This window comes from Pipistrellus kuhlii, unplaced genomic scaffold (genome assembly GCF_014108245.1).
Source record: "Pipistrellus kuhlii isolate mPipKuh1 unplaced genomic scaffold, mPipKuh1.p scaffold_m20_p_26, whole genome shotgun sequence".
Classification (NCBI taxonomy): Eukaryota; Metazoa; Chordata; class Mammalia; order Chiroptera; family Vespertilionidae; genus Pipistrellus; species Pipistrellus kuhlii.
The window spans coordinates 2,233,617-2,250,982 of record NW_023425525.1 but is presented as its reverse complement, the minus strand read 5'-3'; the positions used below and the strand labels follow the sequence as shown (position 1 = coordinate 2,250,982).

The following is a 17,366-nucleotide window of genomic DNA, read 5'->3' as shown; positions in this document are numbered from 1 at the left end:
GTTTTTGCTGTAACCGTAAGGGTTGCTGGAGAAATATCTCTAACGATTGGATGGAAGGCAAAAGTTGCTGAAAATGTAAAAACAACAAGCACCCCAAACACAAAAGCGTTATTTGTCAAACCCAACGGCACATTATGTTAAACATGTACGCTGCTTGAATATAAGATTATGGTGGTCACTCAAACCATCAGAAGACAGACTCTTAAAAACTAAGAAACATGCTGTGTGTGTGTGTGTGTGTGTGTGTGTGTGTGTGTGTGACATACTCCGACGGCTCTGCTCAAGCTTGTAAATATTTAGACAAGAATTTATTTCAGCTTCTTTGGCATCCATCCATACACTGAGATCAGGCTTGATTCCGGTCAAGGGCACATACCTCGATTGTGAGCTTGATCCCCACCCGTGGTGGGGGCACGTGAGGGAGGCAATTAATCAATATGTCTCTCTCACATCAAAGTTTCTCTCTTTCTGACTCTCCTCCTCCCTTCTACTCTCTCTAAAAATTCAATGAAAAAGTATCCTCAGTTGAGGATTAACAAAAAACAAAACAAAACAAACAAAAGGAAGATCCCGGTGAGTTAAAACTTATGCACGTGGCTCATTAGGAACAGACAATGTTTGTCCTGAAAGTGGCTGAGGAACTGCGGAGAGAAGAGAGACTGAGGACCGCTAAGACCTGCTGAGACCCGGGGCTCTGTCCGGTGGGTAACAGGGAGTCCTCAAGGCTTACAGCTGGAGGGAGGCTTAATCAGATAGGATTTTTAAAAAAATATTTTCTTTGTTGATTTCAGAGAGGAAGGGAGAAGGAGAGAGAGAGAGAAACATCAATAATGATGAGAGAATCATCAATCGGCTGCCTCCTGCAGGCCCCACACTGGGGATGGAGCGCACAACCTGGGCCTGTGCCCTGACCGGGAATCGAACCGTGGCCTCCTGGTTCATAGGCCGACGCTCCACCACTGAGCCACGCTGGCCTGGCTGATGTGGTTCTTGAGCCAGTACACAAAAAGACCAGGAAAGGTTACAATGTTTTACATAGCTTCCGGAACATGTAAAATCTCACGCCTTAGAGCCCGCCCCGCAGTTCGGCATGGAAAGTCATAATCCACAGCGCGCAGGACCCTACGGCTCTCCGCCCACTCACACGCCAGGGGCGAGGACGAGTGTCAGCCCGCAGGAGAGGGTGGGCGTACACTGAGCCATTCCTGACGGCGGAAGGAAGGAAAAAAGCCCTAATCACGTCTTACTTTCTGCTTTTGTTCATTTCTAAAATAACGCCGGTCCCCGAGGAGGGAAGAATTAACAGGGCCGAGAGGCAGCCTGCGGCCCGGCCCACGCCCCTCTGTGACACGGAGCCTCCCGCCACGCGCCCACGGCACGCGGGGGGAGAGACGGCAGGACTCGCTGCCCTCAGTCACTCTGAGGACCGGAGAGGCTCAGCGATGACGTCCCGACTTCCTGAGCGAACAGTGGCTCCTCCACCGCCCACATCGGGCGAGAGTCAATCCCCGCAGCCCTGTCCTCCTGTTCAGCCCCACGCGTGGCCGTCTGTGTGCAGAGGCCCGACGCTGCTCACCCACTGAAATCCTAAACTCAGGAGTGAAGCGAAGCGTGAGGAACAGGGAGCTCAGGCTGGAGCGTGGACCTGCCAATCCACCGGAGTCAGCCAACCCTGACGCGTCGCCCATGTTTTTAGGGATGTGCGAGCCACCCCCCAGGCTCAGACCTCCCCATGATAAAGCTGGAGGCAATGTCTGGATCCCCAGAGGAAACCTGGAGGGATGGAGAGAGAGAGAAGCAAGAAAAGGACAGACGACAGGTCCTTCCTCCCACTGAGGACAATCACCGTCCACGCTTCCAGGGAACGCCATGAAGGAAGCAGCAAAGTGCCCTCGATCTCGGCAAAGATATTTAGGAACATCAATATTTTTTATTGCCTGTCAGCGCGTCGGAGGAGCGCAGCACGCTGCTGAGGCCACAGGCTGACCGAGAGTATCAGCCACAGCTCCGCCTCCCGCGTCAGCCCCCGGCAGCCGGACTCTCTCCCGGCGGGTTCGTAGGGATGGCACCCGCTAACACATCTCAGGGGGCCCTTATCTCTCCTGAGGGTGATGAGTCCAAGGCCACCAAACTAGGGTTAGGCCATGGGCTCCGGTCTCCACAGCTCAGTCAGTCTGTTTCTGGCCTGTGGCGAGTTGATGACAGGTGTTTTACACGCTACGTTCTTGTCCAAGGTAAGAGTTCGTTACTTTGCATGAGCACAGAAACGCTATAGCAAGCATGTAAGGCCTCAGATGGCGGGCTGCATGCTGGCCTCAAGTTGGACATGCTCGCCTTACAGAGCCCACACGGGTGAGCAGATGCGTGGACGAAGCTGAGAAAAGGCAGCTTCAAGTTTGATGGGAAGGAGGAAAGCCGAACAATGCTGAAGAAGAACGAGAGACGTTGAAAAGGGACATTAAAAACACAGTTAAATGTCACTTACCCTGAGTTCCTCCTTTGTGCTGAAACTATCCAGAAGCTGCTGATAGTGCCTGTCTGTCATCTGTCGTAACAGGGACAGGAGACAAGCAACAAACTCCCCCTAATTAAAACACAAACAGACAGCATGTTTCTCAGCGAGGACACAGACTCACCAGCGACTTGCTTTGAACCACCCTAAAATAGAACATTAAAAACAAACAAACAACCACAAACCATTATGACACAAACTCCCCCTTTGGAGTCTTCCTGCTCTAAATTCACCATAATGTCACCCCGGAGAGCCATGTTTTTGTTGTACCTGAATTTCTTTGTTGTACAATTATGTCTTTGTTGTACCTGAATTTCTAAATTCAGAGAGGAATTCCTCCCTGGGGTGAAAGTGTCTCATTAGGGAAGTAACTGCACATTTACCACATCTTTGTTCGTCACACCATGCATGCTGTGAGGCAGGTGCTATAATTCTTATTTAAAGAAGAGAGAGGGCCCGGCCAGCATGGCTCAGTGGTTGAGCATCAACCTATGAGCCAGGAGGTCCTGGTTCGATTCCCAGTCAGGGCACAGGCCCATGGTGTGGGCTCGGTCCCCAGTAGGGGGTGTGCAGGAGGCAGCTGATCAATGATTCTCATTATTGATGTTCCTATCTCTCTCTCTCTCTCTCCCTTTCCCTTCCTCTCTGAAATCAATAAAAACATATTTTTAAAAAATTAAGAAGGACGGTACGTTTTGTTCTTCCACCAACTGTTCTTTGAACTTTAAAAAGCTCTCTCCGGCTGGAAAGAACACACACAACACCCTCGTAACGGGTTCCCTTTCCAACATCTCGCCGCACGGGAGGCAGCTTTCACGCAGGAACACGCGTGGCCCTCAGCCCACACCCCCCATCCCGGGACTCGGACCCTCGCGGTTACAAACGCTGCTTCCTTTGTGTGTGATTCTGCCCGGCCCCGGCTGAGCACAGTCCCCTCTGACCGCACTCTGCTGTGTCACACCCAGGCCAGAGCCCGATTCCCCAGCACCCCCCCCGGGACCTCGGCTGAGACCCGCACACGCCCTGCCCCGGCCGTTCGCCGGGCGCTCACCGTGACGTCCTGGAAGTGCAGCCGCGTGGCGGAGCCGGAGGCCTGCGGGCGGCTGGTGATCTCCAGGATGGTCCTCAGCAGGATGTCCAGCAGGCTGGCCACGATCACATCTATCTCCTCTGGCACGGCCTTCTCCTGCAGAGAGAGGAGCCCTCGTGTCCGGACGTCCGGCCCACCGCACGCTCGGCTCTCAGGGGGGGCAAGGGGGGGCGCTTCCAAGCAGAGAAGGAGGCGGCGGGCAACGCCGAGCTTCACCGGCCTGGACATCCCCTGGCCACCGACGGGCGCGATCTTCTCTAGCAGAACACAGGGCGGGAGGCAGCGAGGAGCTGGCCCCCAGCACACAGGCCAGCACACACAGGCCAGCACACACGCCGGCACACACACCAGCACACACGCCGGCACACACAGGCCAGCACACACGCCAGCACACACGCCGGCACACACTCCGGCACACACGCCGGCACACACGCCGGCACACACACCGGCACACACACTCCGGCACACACGCCAGCACACACGCCAGCACACACTCCGGCACACACGCCGGCACACACGCCAGCACACACTCCGGCACACACGCCGGCACACACGCCGGCACACACACCGGCACACACACCAGCACACAAACCAGCACACACACCAGCACACACGCCGGCACACACACCGGCTGTGCAGCAGGTGCCCGAGACCTACATGCAAAGGGGGTGAGGCCCTGGGATGGACACAGGACCGAGTCAGCTTGCCCGTCTGCAAGCTTCGGAAACCCAGGTTATTTGGGGTACGGCCACCCCGCGAGATGGAAAAACATTCCTTCCGGGAAAACACAAAGCCCCACCCGCCGGAGACGGAAGGGAGGGCGTCGCGGTGACGCCACGGGGTTCTTGGAAGACTTTAGGTCCCAGCGTTAGGCCGGGGGCCGCGGGAGGGGACAGGGCGGACGGGACAGACGGGGCGGACGGGCCGCGGGACGGGGGCCACTCACCGCGCCGTTCTTCTTGCTGAGGCAGAACACGTTGCTGAGGATGCGCGCGCAGGCCACCAGGTCCTTCTGCTGCCGCAGGTGCATGTGCAGGTGGTGCAGGACCACGGGCAGCAAGATGCACCTGGAATCTGCGGGAGGAGCCGTCAGCGCCCCTGCACGGCCCCTTCTCCCCCCCATCCTCAGCAGGAGGGACAGCCCCCCCATCCTCAGCAGGAGGGACAGCCCCCCCCCCCCTCAGCAGGAGTGTGGTGGTGGATGCACTGTGAGCACAGGTAGCTAAGAAGGTACCAGTCCCACACGTTCCTGCTCAGAGCCAGTGGCTCCCTTCCCAACCCAGGATTCCTGCATGCAACAGGGTTTCCCTTCTATTGAAATGGGGGTTTTAGCCTGAGCTGGTCTGGCTCAGTGGACAGAGCATCCACCTGTAGACTGAAGGGTCCCAGGTTCGATTCCAGTCAAGGGCACATGCCCAGGTTGCAAGTTTGACCCCCAATAGGGGGCATGCAGGAGGTAGCTGATCCATGATTTTCTCTCATTGATGTTTCTCTCTCTCTCTCCTTCCTCTCTGAAATCAATAAAAATATATTTTTTTAAAGAAATAGGGTTGTTTTTTTTAAAAAAAAAATTGCTTGTTTTACCTATAAATATCAAAAAGACATGCTTCTCGGGCCTTTTCCACTGAGATGGGTCACCTCTGGCTGCCTAGAAGGGCGGACGTGGGTGGTTTATTCCCCTCGCCTCTCGGCTCCCCAGCCCCGCCCAGAACTCAGGGCGCATGGAGAAATGGACACGGGGGTGCTGCCATTGATGTCCGGCCCTCTGCACGTGGCGGGAATGCTCTTTGGCTTTGGTTTATCTCCTTCTGAGAGCTTTTGGGAAACGACTCCTGGTAATTCAAACTTTCATGATTATTCCTTGTCTCCTGGTCTCTTCATTCCGTAAGCTCATATCCCTCAGCTCAGGGAACCTGCCTTGAGTGATGGCTGTGATGATTTCCTTCCCTTTTATTTCTTCCTGTCCTAGGTCTGGAACTTTGCCTGTATGCACGTCACGAATCTCTCTCTCTCTCCCTCTCTCTCCCTCTCTCTCCCTCTCTCCCCCCCCCCCCCCCTCTCTCTCTCTCTGCCTGTATGCACGTCACGAATCTCTCTCTCTCTCCCTCTCTCCCTCTCTCTCTCAAACTTACCTCTAATGTTCAAAGCATTACAGAGGTCCTTCTATCCCCACTGACCCTCCACCCGGACCCCGGGCCTCTGCCACTCTATTCTCTGTCCGTGGGCTGTGCATGTGTGCACACGCGTTCTCTGGTTAATCCCTTCCCGCCTCCTCCCCTTCCCTCCGACATTCCTCAGTCTGTCCCATGTGTCTCTGTCTCGGGATCTGTTTTGCTCATCAGTGTATTTTGGTCATTGGATTCCACATCTGAGTGAGATCACATGGTCCTTGTCTTTCCCTGGCGGGCTTAGTTTGCTCAGCAGAATGCTCTCCAGGTCCCTCCCTGCTGTCTCAAAGGGTGAGAGGTCCCTCTTTTTGGATCTCTTAAACTATCTTCTCCTTTTTCTGACTTTTTATTTTTTTAATCTTATTTTTTTGGTCCAACTTCCTGGGCTATTTCCTTACTTTACCCCCCAAGCCTTCTTCTGTTAAGTTTCCCTGTTCATGCTACGATGCATTTCCTCTCCGAGGGTCCCTTCTCCCTCCCCAGGCCAGTGTCATGGGCCTGCAAGCTGGACGGGGACACAGGCCCTGCCTCCGAGGGGCCCACGTGCTCTAGGCCGTCGCTGCCACCAGGAAGTCAGAGGAATTTTCCGCCCAGACGCTGCATTTCCCTGACGTGGCCGCTCCCCTCTGCTTCCTGGGGTGATACCTCCCGACACCGCCCATCCTCGTGTCAGGCCTGCACGGCGTGTCTCTGGGAAATCAGAGCTATTTTCTTGATGTTTTGTTTTATTTTCTCCCTGGAGTATCTTCCCTCTGGCCTCTGATTTTCACAGAACCTGGTCACGCCTCATCACCAGGGACCACTCCGCTTGCTGGGCGGGCGGCGAGGCTTTGCTGCGGAACCCCCACTTCAGAAGCTCAGACCTCTTCTCTGGCCGGTCCGTCCCCCGAGAAGGAACCTGCCAGGCTGCTCCCGGGCAGCTCGAGTCCACGATGGAGCAGCATCGGGTTCTCTGCTCCAGGCCCATCTCCCTCACTCCACCCCGGGGGTAAACGCACTGGGCAACAGCTCAGAGGAAGGACTCGGGTTGTGAACACGGGCGTGCTCTGCCTGCGGGGCGCCCACCTGGGTTGGTGTAGAGCTGGCTCTCCACGGTCTGGCCGATGCACTGCAGCTTCACCGCCTGCAGTGTGTCGTCCACGTGCAGGAGGGCGGGCAGGCTGCCCAGCGTGTCCTGCACCAGGTTGGCCACTTCCCGGATGTCGAAGAGCTTCAGCAGCTCGGAGTACACGGCGGGGAAGGAGCTCAGGAACACGGCCTTCGAGAGAGAAACGAGCGCAGGTCACCTCCCGGCATGGCCTGGGCCGCGAGCTGTGAGACATCGGGAGGCCCGGCCGCCTGGCGCAGGGCTGAGCATCCACCTGTGAACCAGGAGGGCAGGTTCATGGGCACATACGTGCCCAGGTTACAGGCTCAACCCCTTGTGGGGCGTGCAGGAGGCAGCCAGTCCCTGATTCTCTCCCATCACTGACGTTTCTATCTCCCTCTCCTTCTCGTTTCCTCTCTGAAATCAATAAAAATATATTATTATTTATTTGGTTGGCTGGTTAATCCTCACCCAGGGGTATTTTTCCATCGATTTTTAGAGAAAGTGGAAGGAAAGGACAGAGAGAAACACATGGTTTGGCTGCCTCCTGCATCAGCCTGGATCAGGGCCCGGGCGGAGGAGCAGCCTGCCACTGAGGTCCGTGCCCTTGGCCAGAATCGAACCCGGGACCCTTTGGTCTGCCCGCCGACGCTCTATCCACTGAGCCACGCTGGCCGGAGCAATACATTTATTTATTTAGTTAGTTATTTATTTATTTTATACATTCTATTGATTTTATACAGAGAGGAAGGGAGAGGGACAGAGAGCTCGGAACATCGATGAGAAACATTGACCAGCTGCCTCTTGCACACCCTCCAATGGGGATGTGCCTGCCACCAAGGTACGTGCCCTGGACCGGAATGGAACCCGGGACCCTTTGGTCTGCAGGCCGACGCTCTATCCACTGAGCCACGCTGGCAGGGGCGATACATTTAAAGGGAGAGGGACGCACCTGGGACTGGGAGAGCGGCCCGGCCCCCTTGCTCTCCTGCGAGAGGAAGAAGCGCACGGACAGCAGCAGCTCGCGGATGCAGCAGCGGAACTCCTCCTCATGCTGCCCGCCTGTGGCCAGCGAGAACAGCCGGCGCGACTGCACGATGTACTTGAAGATGTACTCCTGGGCCTGCAGCGGACACGGAACACCGGGACCCTCAGGGGCAGCCCGGACACAGGGCGGGCAGGGAGCCGGCGCCGCGAGACCGCACGTCCCCACTCACACACCAAGGACCGGGAGGCTCTGAGCAGCATGCACACGTGGGAGAGCTCCCTGCTCTGGGCCTAACGAGGGAGAAGGTCTAACCATCTAACACTCCTCCGGGGGCTGCCGGGGGCGGGGGCCGGGGCCGGGGCCTGGGGAGGGAGGGAGAAGGATGGACTGGCCGTTACAGGACAGTCGCAGGCGGTGAGCACAGCAGCAGGAGGAGAGTCGTTAGTGCTGGCATAGCTACGTCATGTTGTCACAGTGTCCGGGGTCCCAGACTCATCCGGGCATTGCTCTGTACGTGATACATGTGCCTACCCACCATGCTCTACCCCTGGCACCAGGATAATACTGAACGTCCACTCTCATTGGATAACTTACACAAAATGTTTAATACATAAATATAAAAATTCTACAGGGCAAAAAATGCTTTCATCCTCAGAGATTTTTAAATGAACAAGAAGAGTCTGTTTTGGAAGTAATTTTGCTTTGCTAGCGTGCACTCTCGACAGGTGGTATCTTCCTCCAAGCAGACCCCACGATCCATTTATCATGAATAAAATGCCTGTTTTATGGAGTGTCTCCTTGTCTACTCTCCTCCACCGACATCACCCGGGCAGCACCCACCGCCGGCATCAGGAGATGACCGGGCAGTCCCGGACCACCCTGTCAGAAGCTTGTTCTCTGGGACGTGTGTGCAGTGAGGGCTCAGCATCTCCCGGGCACCTGAGCACGTGGCACAGGAGGCGGGCAGCCTAAAGGCGGAGACCGGGCAATCCTGTCTCCCTCCCGGGGTCCCTGCTAAGCCACCCATTCTCTTCGAAAAGGCAAGGGGAATCGCTCTCAGGTGACGATAAAAGCAAGAGCCGGGAACGGCCAAGCTTGACCGCCTGCCCGCCCGCCCGCCCGCCTGCCCGCCCGCCCGTCTGCGCTCCTCGCACTGAGCCCTCCTGCCAGCCCGCACCCCGGGGTGGAGGCACCCGAGAGGAAGGGTTCATCCCGGTGGGTGACATGGGCGAGCCTGGCGGGTGCCTTCCAGTGTACCCGGCTCTGCAGCGGCCAGCGGGGGTGCGAGTCAGATCCTTGGGGCGCAGTGAGCGCCATCCCTCACCCTATCCGAGTGGCGGGGCCCGTTCCCTGAGGCAGGGCCATGCCCAGGCGCCCAGAGAGGCCTTGTCTGTCCTGGGTTACCTTCAGCACCTCCTGGATGTGCTCCTGCCGCTCCGCCTCCGTGATCCGGTCCACGTACCACTTGAGCACCTTGATGAGGTCCCTAAGGGCGGAGACAGGCAGGAGGGTGTGTCAGGGGAGACAGGCAGGAGGGTGTATCAGAGGAGACACCAGGAGGGTGTGTCAGGGGAGACACAGGAGGGTGTGTCAGGGGAGACACAGGAGGGTGTGTCAGGGGAGACACAGGAGGGTGTGTCAGGGGAGACGGGCAGGAGGGTGTGTCAGGGGAGACACAGGAGGGTGTGTCAGGGGAGACACAGGAGGGTGTGTCAGGGGAGACACAGGAGGGTGTGTCAGGGGAGACACAGGAGGGTGTGTCAGGGGAGACACAGGAGGGTGTATCAGAGGAGACACAGGAGGGTGTGTCAGGGGAGACACAGGAGGGTGTGTCAGGGGAGACACAGGAGGGTGTATCAGAGGAGACACCAGGAGGGTGTGTCAGGGGAGACAGGCAGGAGGGTGTGTCAGGGGAGACAGGCAGGAGGGTGTGTCAGGGGAGACACAGGAGGGTGTGTCAGGGGAGACACAGGAGGGTGTGTCAGGGGAGACACAGGAGGGTGTGTCAGGGGAGACACAGGAGGGTGTATCAAAGGAGACACCAGGAGGGTGTGTCAGGGGAGACAGGCAGGAGGGTGTATCAGAGGAGACACCAGGAGGGTGTGTCAGGGGAGACACGCAGGAGGGTGTGTCAGGGGAGACACAGGAGGGTGTGTCAGGGGAGACACAGGAGGGTGTGTCAGGGGAGACACAGGAGGGTGTGTCTGGGGAGACACAGGAGGGTGTGTCAGGGGAGACACAGGAGGGTGTGTCAGGGGAGACACAGGAGGGTGTGTCTGGGGAGACACAGGAGGGTGTGCTCAGGGGAGACCCGCAGGAGGTCCGCTTAGGAGTGCGCCAGGGCCGCCTTGGTGCCAGCTCCACCGGGAGTGGGCTCACCTGTACGCCAGCGCCCCCGCGAAGTGGCTCTCGATGTACGTGTCCATCACCGGCTTGAAGTGGTGGAACTTGCTGTCTTGCAGCAGATTGATGATGTGAACCTGAAAGGAAAACCGAGCTCTGGGAATCCACAGGCAGGCCCGGGTGTGTGTGTGTGTGTGTGTGTGAATTGTCTCCCTCTTAAGTGTCCATTATTTTTGAATATATTTTATTGATTTGAGGAAGGGAGAGGGATAGAGAGTTAGAAACATCAATGAGAGAAAAACATTGATCAGCTGCCTCCTGCACACCCCCTACTGGGGATGTGCCCACAACCAAGGTACATGCCCTTGACTGGATTCGAACCTGGGACCTTTCAAGTCTGCAGGCTGACGCTCTAGCCACTGAGCCAAACTGGTTAGGACTTAAGTGTCCATTTCCGAAACAGCCTTAGGCGAGTGGAGAGGGGCAGGCGACATGGTTAAGACGTCATGAACGTGAATGCAAACTCACCAGAGAATCAAACACTTTGGACCCATACTTTTGGGAGTTTTCATCTAAGATCCCAAACAAGGTGTCCAGGGTGTCTTGCAGAAACTGTGAGGGAGAGAAGAAGGAAGGGTTAGGGTTAGGGTTAGGGTTAGGAATAGTGTTATGGTTAGGGTTAGGGTTAGGGTTAGGGTTAGGAATAGGGTTAGGGTTAGGGTTAGGGTTAGGAATAGGGTTAGGGTTAGGGTTAGGGTTAGGAATAGGGTTAGGGTTAGGGTTAGGGTTAGGAATAGGGTTAGGGTTAGGGTTAGGGTTAGGAATAGGGGGGTTAGGATTAGGGTTAGGGGGGCTGCCCTTCCCCTCTGACCAGCCCCACCCTGAGGGCCCCAGCGGGACAGGGACCGCGCGTACCTTGACGATCTCGGAGCCGTCGATCTCCTTTAACCTCGAGAGGCAGCCGGGGATCTTGTCGGGGTGGGTTCTCCACTTCAGCAGGTCGAGCATGTCGCCTTCGGACAGAACAGAAATGCCCGTCTCAGCCGGCTCGGCCGTGCTGCGTTCCCGGCACCCACAACCGCCAGGGCGGGGGACTCGCCCCCAGAGCGCTCCCGGTTTAGGAAACGCTGGATGCTCAGCACAGAGCTCTACCGACGCGTCTTGTAGGGAGCGCCTTGGCCCATGACGGACCAAGCCTGGGGCAGCGTGGCGTCTCTTAACCTGGGGCCAACAGGCTTCCGTCCATTTTCCCCAAAATAAAGGGAGCTGCTGGTTTTAAAACATACACCTCCGGAAACACACTGGACGGGGAGCAGCCGAAACGAAGATCAGCGGAGAGACAGAAACAGAGGCTGGCCCGCGGACTCAGGGGCGTGAGCAAAGGGCCCGTGTTGACAGGGCACCTTGTGCCCGATGCCCGCATCCTCTCCCGCCACCACCGCCCCTCGGGGCCTCCGAGACCAGAGCTCCGAGCGCTGCGCAGGCACGGGCGTCCGAGGCGCGATGCCTGCCTGCGAGGGCCCCTCCTCAGCACGAGGCAGGACCCGTCCACGCGTTACGTGGCCACGAGAAGAGCCGGGCGTGTGTACTGACTCCCGCACCACAGGCCTGGCTTTCAGGACCGTCTGCCCACAGATCGCCTTGCCTCCTCGCTTCCTAAGCATCCCTGCCCCAGAGCGGGAACCTCGACACAGGCCATACCCGCCTGATGGACACAAACCAGCTTTATTCCACAGCTGCCGCGGCCGAGTTCATGGGCCAGACAAGCAGAGGGAGGAAGGCGGCAGGGTTCTCTCTCTCTCTCTCTCTCTCTCTCTCTCTCTCTCTCTCTCTCTCTCTCTCTCATTTTTTCAAAAAACATTTTTATTGATTTCAGACAGGAAGGGAGAGGGAGAGATGGAAACACGAGAGAGAATCTTCAATGGGCTGCCCCACGCATGTGCCCTGAAACGGGAGTAGAACCGTGACCTCCTGGTTGGTAGGTCAATGCTCAACCACTGAGCCACACTCTCTTCTTTTTAAGCAGGTGGGTTTCCAGGGTTGATGGGGAGAGCTGTGCACGTGGGCTCCAACACCGGGTCATTCTGAGGCCCTGGCAGGACATGCATGGCACAGAGCCTGGGTCAGGACGGTCTCCGTGTCACTGGGCATCCCCCCCGGAGGGGTGGGGCCCGTCTCCAGCATCCGAACGGCAGGCGGGCGACCGACGATGCCCACCAGCCCCCCGCCCTGACGCAGCCCTTCGCCGGGGGCGGGCACTACCGTTCTGGGTGAGCTTGGTGGAGCAGAGGAAGGACGTGATCCAGAAGGACTCCTTCGTGGCCTTGGGGGCGGGGGTGCCGGTCCCCAGGAGCAGGCCCTTGGAGAAGGGGAGCTTGAGGTAGCGGGCCGGGTCCTGGAGGTTGGTGTTCTCCTCGCACTGCGCGGAAACAGAGGTAAGGGGGTGAAGGGGCCTCCGGAGAACCACTGAGCACGGTGTCCGGGGCCGTGCTTGTGGCCCGGAGCCACTCCAGGCAGAAGCACGAGGGGACATGCAGCAGAGGCGTGGAGAGGAAAAGGCTCGGGGTCGGGCGGGACCCACTGGGGGACCCCCAGCTCTGTCACGGCCCCCACGAGGGGCTGTCCATGGTCCTTAGCCCGGGGGACGGCCTGCCCGCTCTGAGCCCTGTGCGTCAGGAGAAGCAGGACACAGGAGCGAGCGCTGTGCACGGGGCTTGCAGGTGCTCAAGGCCTCGGATGGGTCAGCATGGGGTTTTGGGGAAAATGCTCAAGTTCTTTCTTTCTCTTTTTCTTTTTCAAAATACATTTTATTGATTTTTTTTACAGAGAGGAAGGGAAAGGGACAGAGAGTTAGAAACATCGATGATCGAAAAACATCGATCAGCTGCCTCCTGCACACCCCCTACTGGGAATGTGTCTGAAACCAAGGTACATGCCCTTCACCGGAATCGAACCCAGGACTCGCAGGCCGACTCTCTATCCACTGAGCCAAACCATTCCGGGCTAGGAGTATTTTTTTCGCTTTCTTTTTCTTTTTTTTTTTTTTTTTATAAATATTTATTGTTCAGATTATTACAATTGTTTCTCCTTTCCCCCTCCTCAAGTTCTTTCCACAGCTCCTCTGAGGCAGCTTGTAGCCAACTCCGTCCTTGGAGGGTGACGAAGGAAGGAGTCGGCATTGAGGGGGAATGGGACACCCATGCCGAGGGGCTCTCTCCCGCCCAGAAACGCCGCTGACCGGGAGCGGCAGATCTAACACAGGCGGCTTCCCGCTCCTCATGCAGCTCTCCCTCTAGGCCAGGGTCGTCATTCCGCGCCAAACCCAGCGGGAACGCGACAGAGGAGACGGACACCCGGGGTGCCGCGGAGGGGCCCACCTCTCCTCCTGCGAGAGGACCAGGGCCCGGGCGCGGGCCGGCTGCCGGCGCACCCATGCGGGCCTGCCCAGGGCGACCCCTCCACGGCGAGCCTCCCACCGACGCTGCCCGTCTGCCTGCCGGCCTGGCCTTCCGCGTCCTCGGAGGCTTCCGGCGTGTCCCTCACTCACACAGCACCGGGAGGTGGTTTTTTGTTTGTTTGTTTTTTTTACATGTTTTTATTGATTTCAGAGAGGAAGGGAGAGGGAGAGAGAGACAGAAACATCTATGAGAGCCGAAGCCGGTTTGGCTCAGTGGATAGAGCGTCGGCCTGCAGACTGAAAGGTCCCAGGTTCGATTCCGGTCAAGGGCATGTACCTTGGTTGCAGGCACATCCCCAGTGGGGGGTGTGCAGGAGGCAGCTGATCGACATTTCTCTCTCATCGATGTTTCTAGCTCTCTATCTCTCTCCCTTCCTCTCTGTAAAAAAATCAATAAGATATACTTAAGAAAATAAAAAAAGAAACCTCTATGAGAGAGAAGCATGGATCGGCTGCCTCCTGCATGCCCCCTCCTGGGGGTCGAACCTGTGACCTGAGCCTGTGCCCTGAGAGGGAATCACAGGGGTGACCTCTTGGTGCAACCACTGCGCCACACCAGCTGGGCTGAGCTAGCTGATCGTAAAGCACAAAGAAACGACACTGCCCGGAGCGGACAGCGGGCTGTGTCACCCCGGGCAAACCCAGCTCCGCCCTAAGCCACTGGTGGTTCCACGCGGAGCCCGGCACAGTGGGGGCCACAGGGCTGCCCCGCCGGCCCCCGCCGCTCGCCCGCCCTGCCACCCCTGCCGGCCCCGCCGCTCGCCCGCCCCGCCGTCGCTCGCCCGCCCGCCGCCCCCGCCCCCCCGCCCCCCCTGCCGGCCCCGCCCGCCCCCGCCCGCCCCGCCGGCCCCGCTGCCTCACCTTGTGCACGATGAGCTCATGCGTGCCGTCCGGGAGCGTCCGGCCATCCTCCTGCATCAGGGGGATGAAGGAGAAGCCGAACAGCTTCTTCTCGCCCTTCTCCTTCGCTGTGGAGAGACGGAGACGGACGGCGTACGGCTCAGGGAAGCCCCTGCTGGCCCGGGTCAGACACAGCGGCGAGGGCGCGGACACGGATCCAGCCGCCCTCAGCGGCTCCCGGGCATCAGTGGAGCTCTGTCTGCAGCGGCCCCCGTGCCCCCGCCCGCCCCTTCGGCACAATTTCCTCTCCTGACCAACCTGCTCCCGGGGCTCACTGTCTGAAACGACGGGTATTCTCTTTTAACTTGTGTATCGCCCCTTTCTGTCTGTTTTTTAATTTAAAGGATTTTTTAAAATACATTTTATTGATTTTTTTACGGAGAGGAAGGGAGAGGGAGAGCTAGAAACATCGATGAGAGAGAAACATCGATCAGCTGCCTCCTGCACGCCCCCTACTGAGGATGTGCCTGCAACCAAGGTACATGCCCTTGTCCAGAATCGAACCTGGGACCCTTGAGTCCGCAGGCCGACGCTCTATCCACTGAGCCACACCGGTCAGGGCTCGCCCTTTCCTTATCACGTCCCACCCCCCACGTGGGATTCAGGCTCCACGAGGGCAGGTTTCTTCTCTGTTGTGTTTTACTCTAAGCCTGGTGCCTCCAGGAGTGAGTGCCAAGGCCGTAGGAAGTGCTGGAGAAACACCTGTGACGGCACATGTGAGCGAGTACATTGAAGTGCAGTGTTTCGCTTGCTCCTCATGGGAAGAGGTCTCCAGCCCGGCCAGCAGGCCTCGGTGGCTGACCACTGCTCTACGCTGACTACTTAGAAACCCTGCCCAGCCTCTTGGACCTGCAAATATCCAAATGCTCGTGGCACGTGGGAGCGGCCGCCCTGAGCACCAGAGCAGTCGGCGCCATCCTGTGGGCGGTTCGGAGTGGCCACAGAGGGACGATGACCCCGTGCAGCCATCAGACCCTGCGCTCCGGCGCCCGCAACCCTCCTCCATGGGACACCCCCCCCCCACAGGACCCCACCCTCCACAGGACCCCACCCTCCACGCAAGCCCCTCCACGGACCCCCCCCTCCATGGGACCCCCCCTCCCCGGGACCCCGTCCACGGGACCCCCTCCTCCACAGGCCCCCCCATCCACGGGACCCCCCTCCACGGGACACCCCCTCCACGGGACCCCCCTCCACGGGACCCCCCCTCCACGAGATCCCCCCTCCACGGGCCCCCTCCTCCACGGGACCCCCTCCTCCCCGGGACCCCCCCTCCCCGGGACCCCGTCCACGGGACTTCCCCCTCCACAGGCCCCCTCCTCCATGGGACCCCCTCCTCCCCGAGACCCCCCCTCCACGGGCCCCCCTCCATGGGCCCCCCCTCCACGTGCCCCCCTCCACGCGCCCCCTCCCTGGGACCCCCCTCCATGGGCCCCCCCTCCACGCCCCCCCTCCCTGGGACCCCCCTCCACGGGCCCCCCCTCCACAGGACCCCTCCTCCACGGGCCCCCTCCTCCCCGGGACCCCCCCTCCACGGGACCCCGTCCACGGGACTCCCCCCTCCACCGGCCCCCTCCTCCACGGGCCCCCTCCTCCCCGGGACCCCCCCTCCACGGGCCCCCTCCTCCACGGACCCCCCTCCATGGGCCCTCCCCTCCACGCGCCCCCCTCCACGCCCCCCCCCTCCCTGGGCCCCCCCTCCATGGGCCCCCCCCTCCACGCGCCCCCCTCCACGCGCCCCAGCCCGCCAGGCGCACTCACTGGAGCAGTGCCGGAACTCAAAGCGGACGTGCGCGCCCCGGAACTGGTCCACGGGGATGGGCAGCTTCAGCAGCTCGGCCCAGCGCGGGCTGTTGTTGTGGTAGAGCACGAAGGAGCGGTACTCGCTGGCCGGCGGCTCCCCGGAGCCGAAGGAGACGAAGTCCTGGCGGGAGCGGGGGTCAGCGGCCGGGAGGGCTGTGAGTGCGGCCGGGATCGCCGCGGGGCCGCCCGCTCCGCACACCGGGCCACGGGCTGGGCTCTGCCAGGCTGGGCCCGGGCTCCGGTGGGACTCGGAGACGTGGGCGAGGCGGGCCAGGGCACGGCCAGCGTGAAGGTCGAGTCCACGGCAGAGCTCGCCGCCCTCCCCCATGGGGCGGCTCAGGGGCCTGGGCTCACACAGAGCCCTTCCACCCCTCTCCCCACCCTCACACCCGGCTCCCGCCTTCCTTCGGCCAAAACACCAACACGAGGACGAGAGGAGTGAGGTTCTGTGTTTGCCAACGGCCAAAGGACAGTACTGTCTCCTAAGCTATGGCCGGCGAAGGGGAATGCGAAACGGCTTTCAAATACTGTCCTTACAGAAGGGCGGCCAGGGGGAACGGTAGGCACGGTTAATTAAACATCAAACTGTACAAGCCTTTCGGCTCTGCCACGTTCCCTTCTGAAGGGCCTTTTAATGACTGAGTGAACGGACCTCGCCCCGGACGAGCCCGAGGCGCCGGCCGGAGCCGCCCGGCCCACACCCTGCTCACCTTCAGGGTCTGGCCGCCGCTGTCCACGACGAGCATGGTCACCTCCACGTTCCTGGCCACGCTCTTGCCGCCCTTCTCGAACTCGCCGCGCTCCACCGTGATGTACAGGTCGTTCCTCATCTCACCTGGGGGTGGGGGGGGGGAGCCGTCTCACTCTGCTCCGGGGCCATCAAGGCCTTCGGGGAGCGCCCCGTCAGGACGCGCAGCTGCCCCACACTCCTGTTCTACGTATTCTCCTGGGAAAGGAAGGGCGCCCCCTCCTGCCAGGCTCCGCGCCCGCAGGCCGCCTCCGCAGGCCACAGGTGCAG

At 59.5% G+C, this 17,366-nt stretch overlaps 1 protein-coding gene across 1 annotated transcript in view; it reads right to left on the bottom strand.

Annotated features, from left to right (window-relative positions):
- The window catches only part of DOCK4 (dedicator of cytokinesis 4), a 170,230-nt gene that overhangs the window by 46,740 nt on the left and 106,124 nt on the right, over positions 1-17,366 (bottom strand). Inside the window, 13 exon segments of the mRNA XM_036453753.2 lie at positions 2,486-2,584; positions 3,564-3,698; positions 4,549-4,676; positions 6,836-7,028; positions 7,810-7,980; positions 9,250-9,331; positions 10,225-10,325; positions 10,717-10,800; positions 11,104-11,201; positions 12,451-12,607; positions 14,507-14,613; positions 16,307-16,469; positions 17,059-17,183. Coding sequence (XP_036309646.1) covers positions 2,486-2,584; positions 3,564-3,698; positions 4,549-4,676; positions 6,836-7,028; positions 7,810-7,980; positions 9,250-9,331; positions 10,225-10,325; positions 10,717-10,800; positions 11,104-11,201; positions 12,451-12,607; positions 14,507-14,613; positions 16,307-16,469; positions 17,059-17,183 — 1,643 coding nt within the window.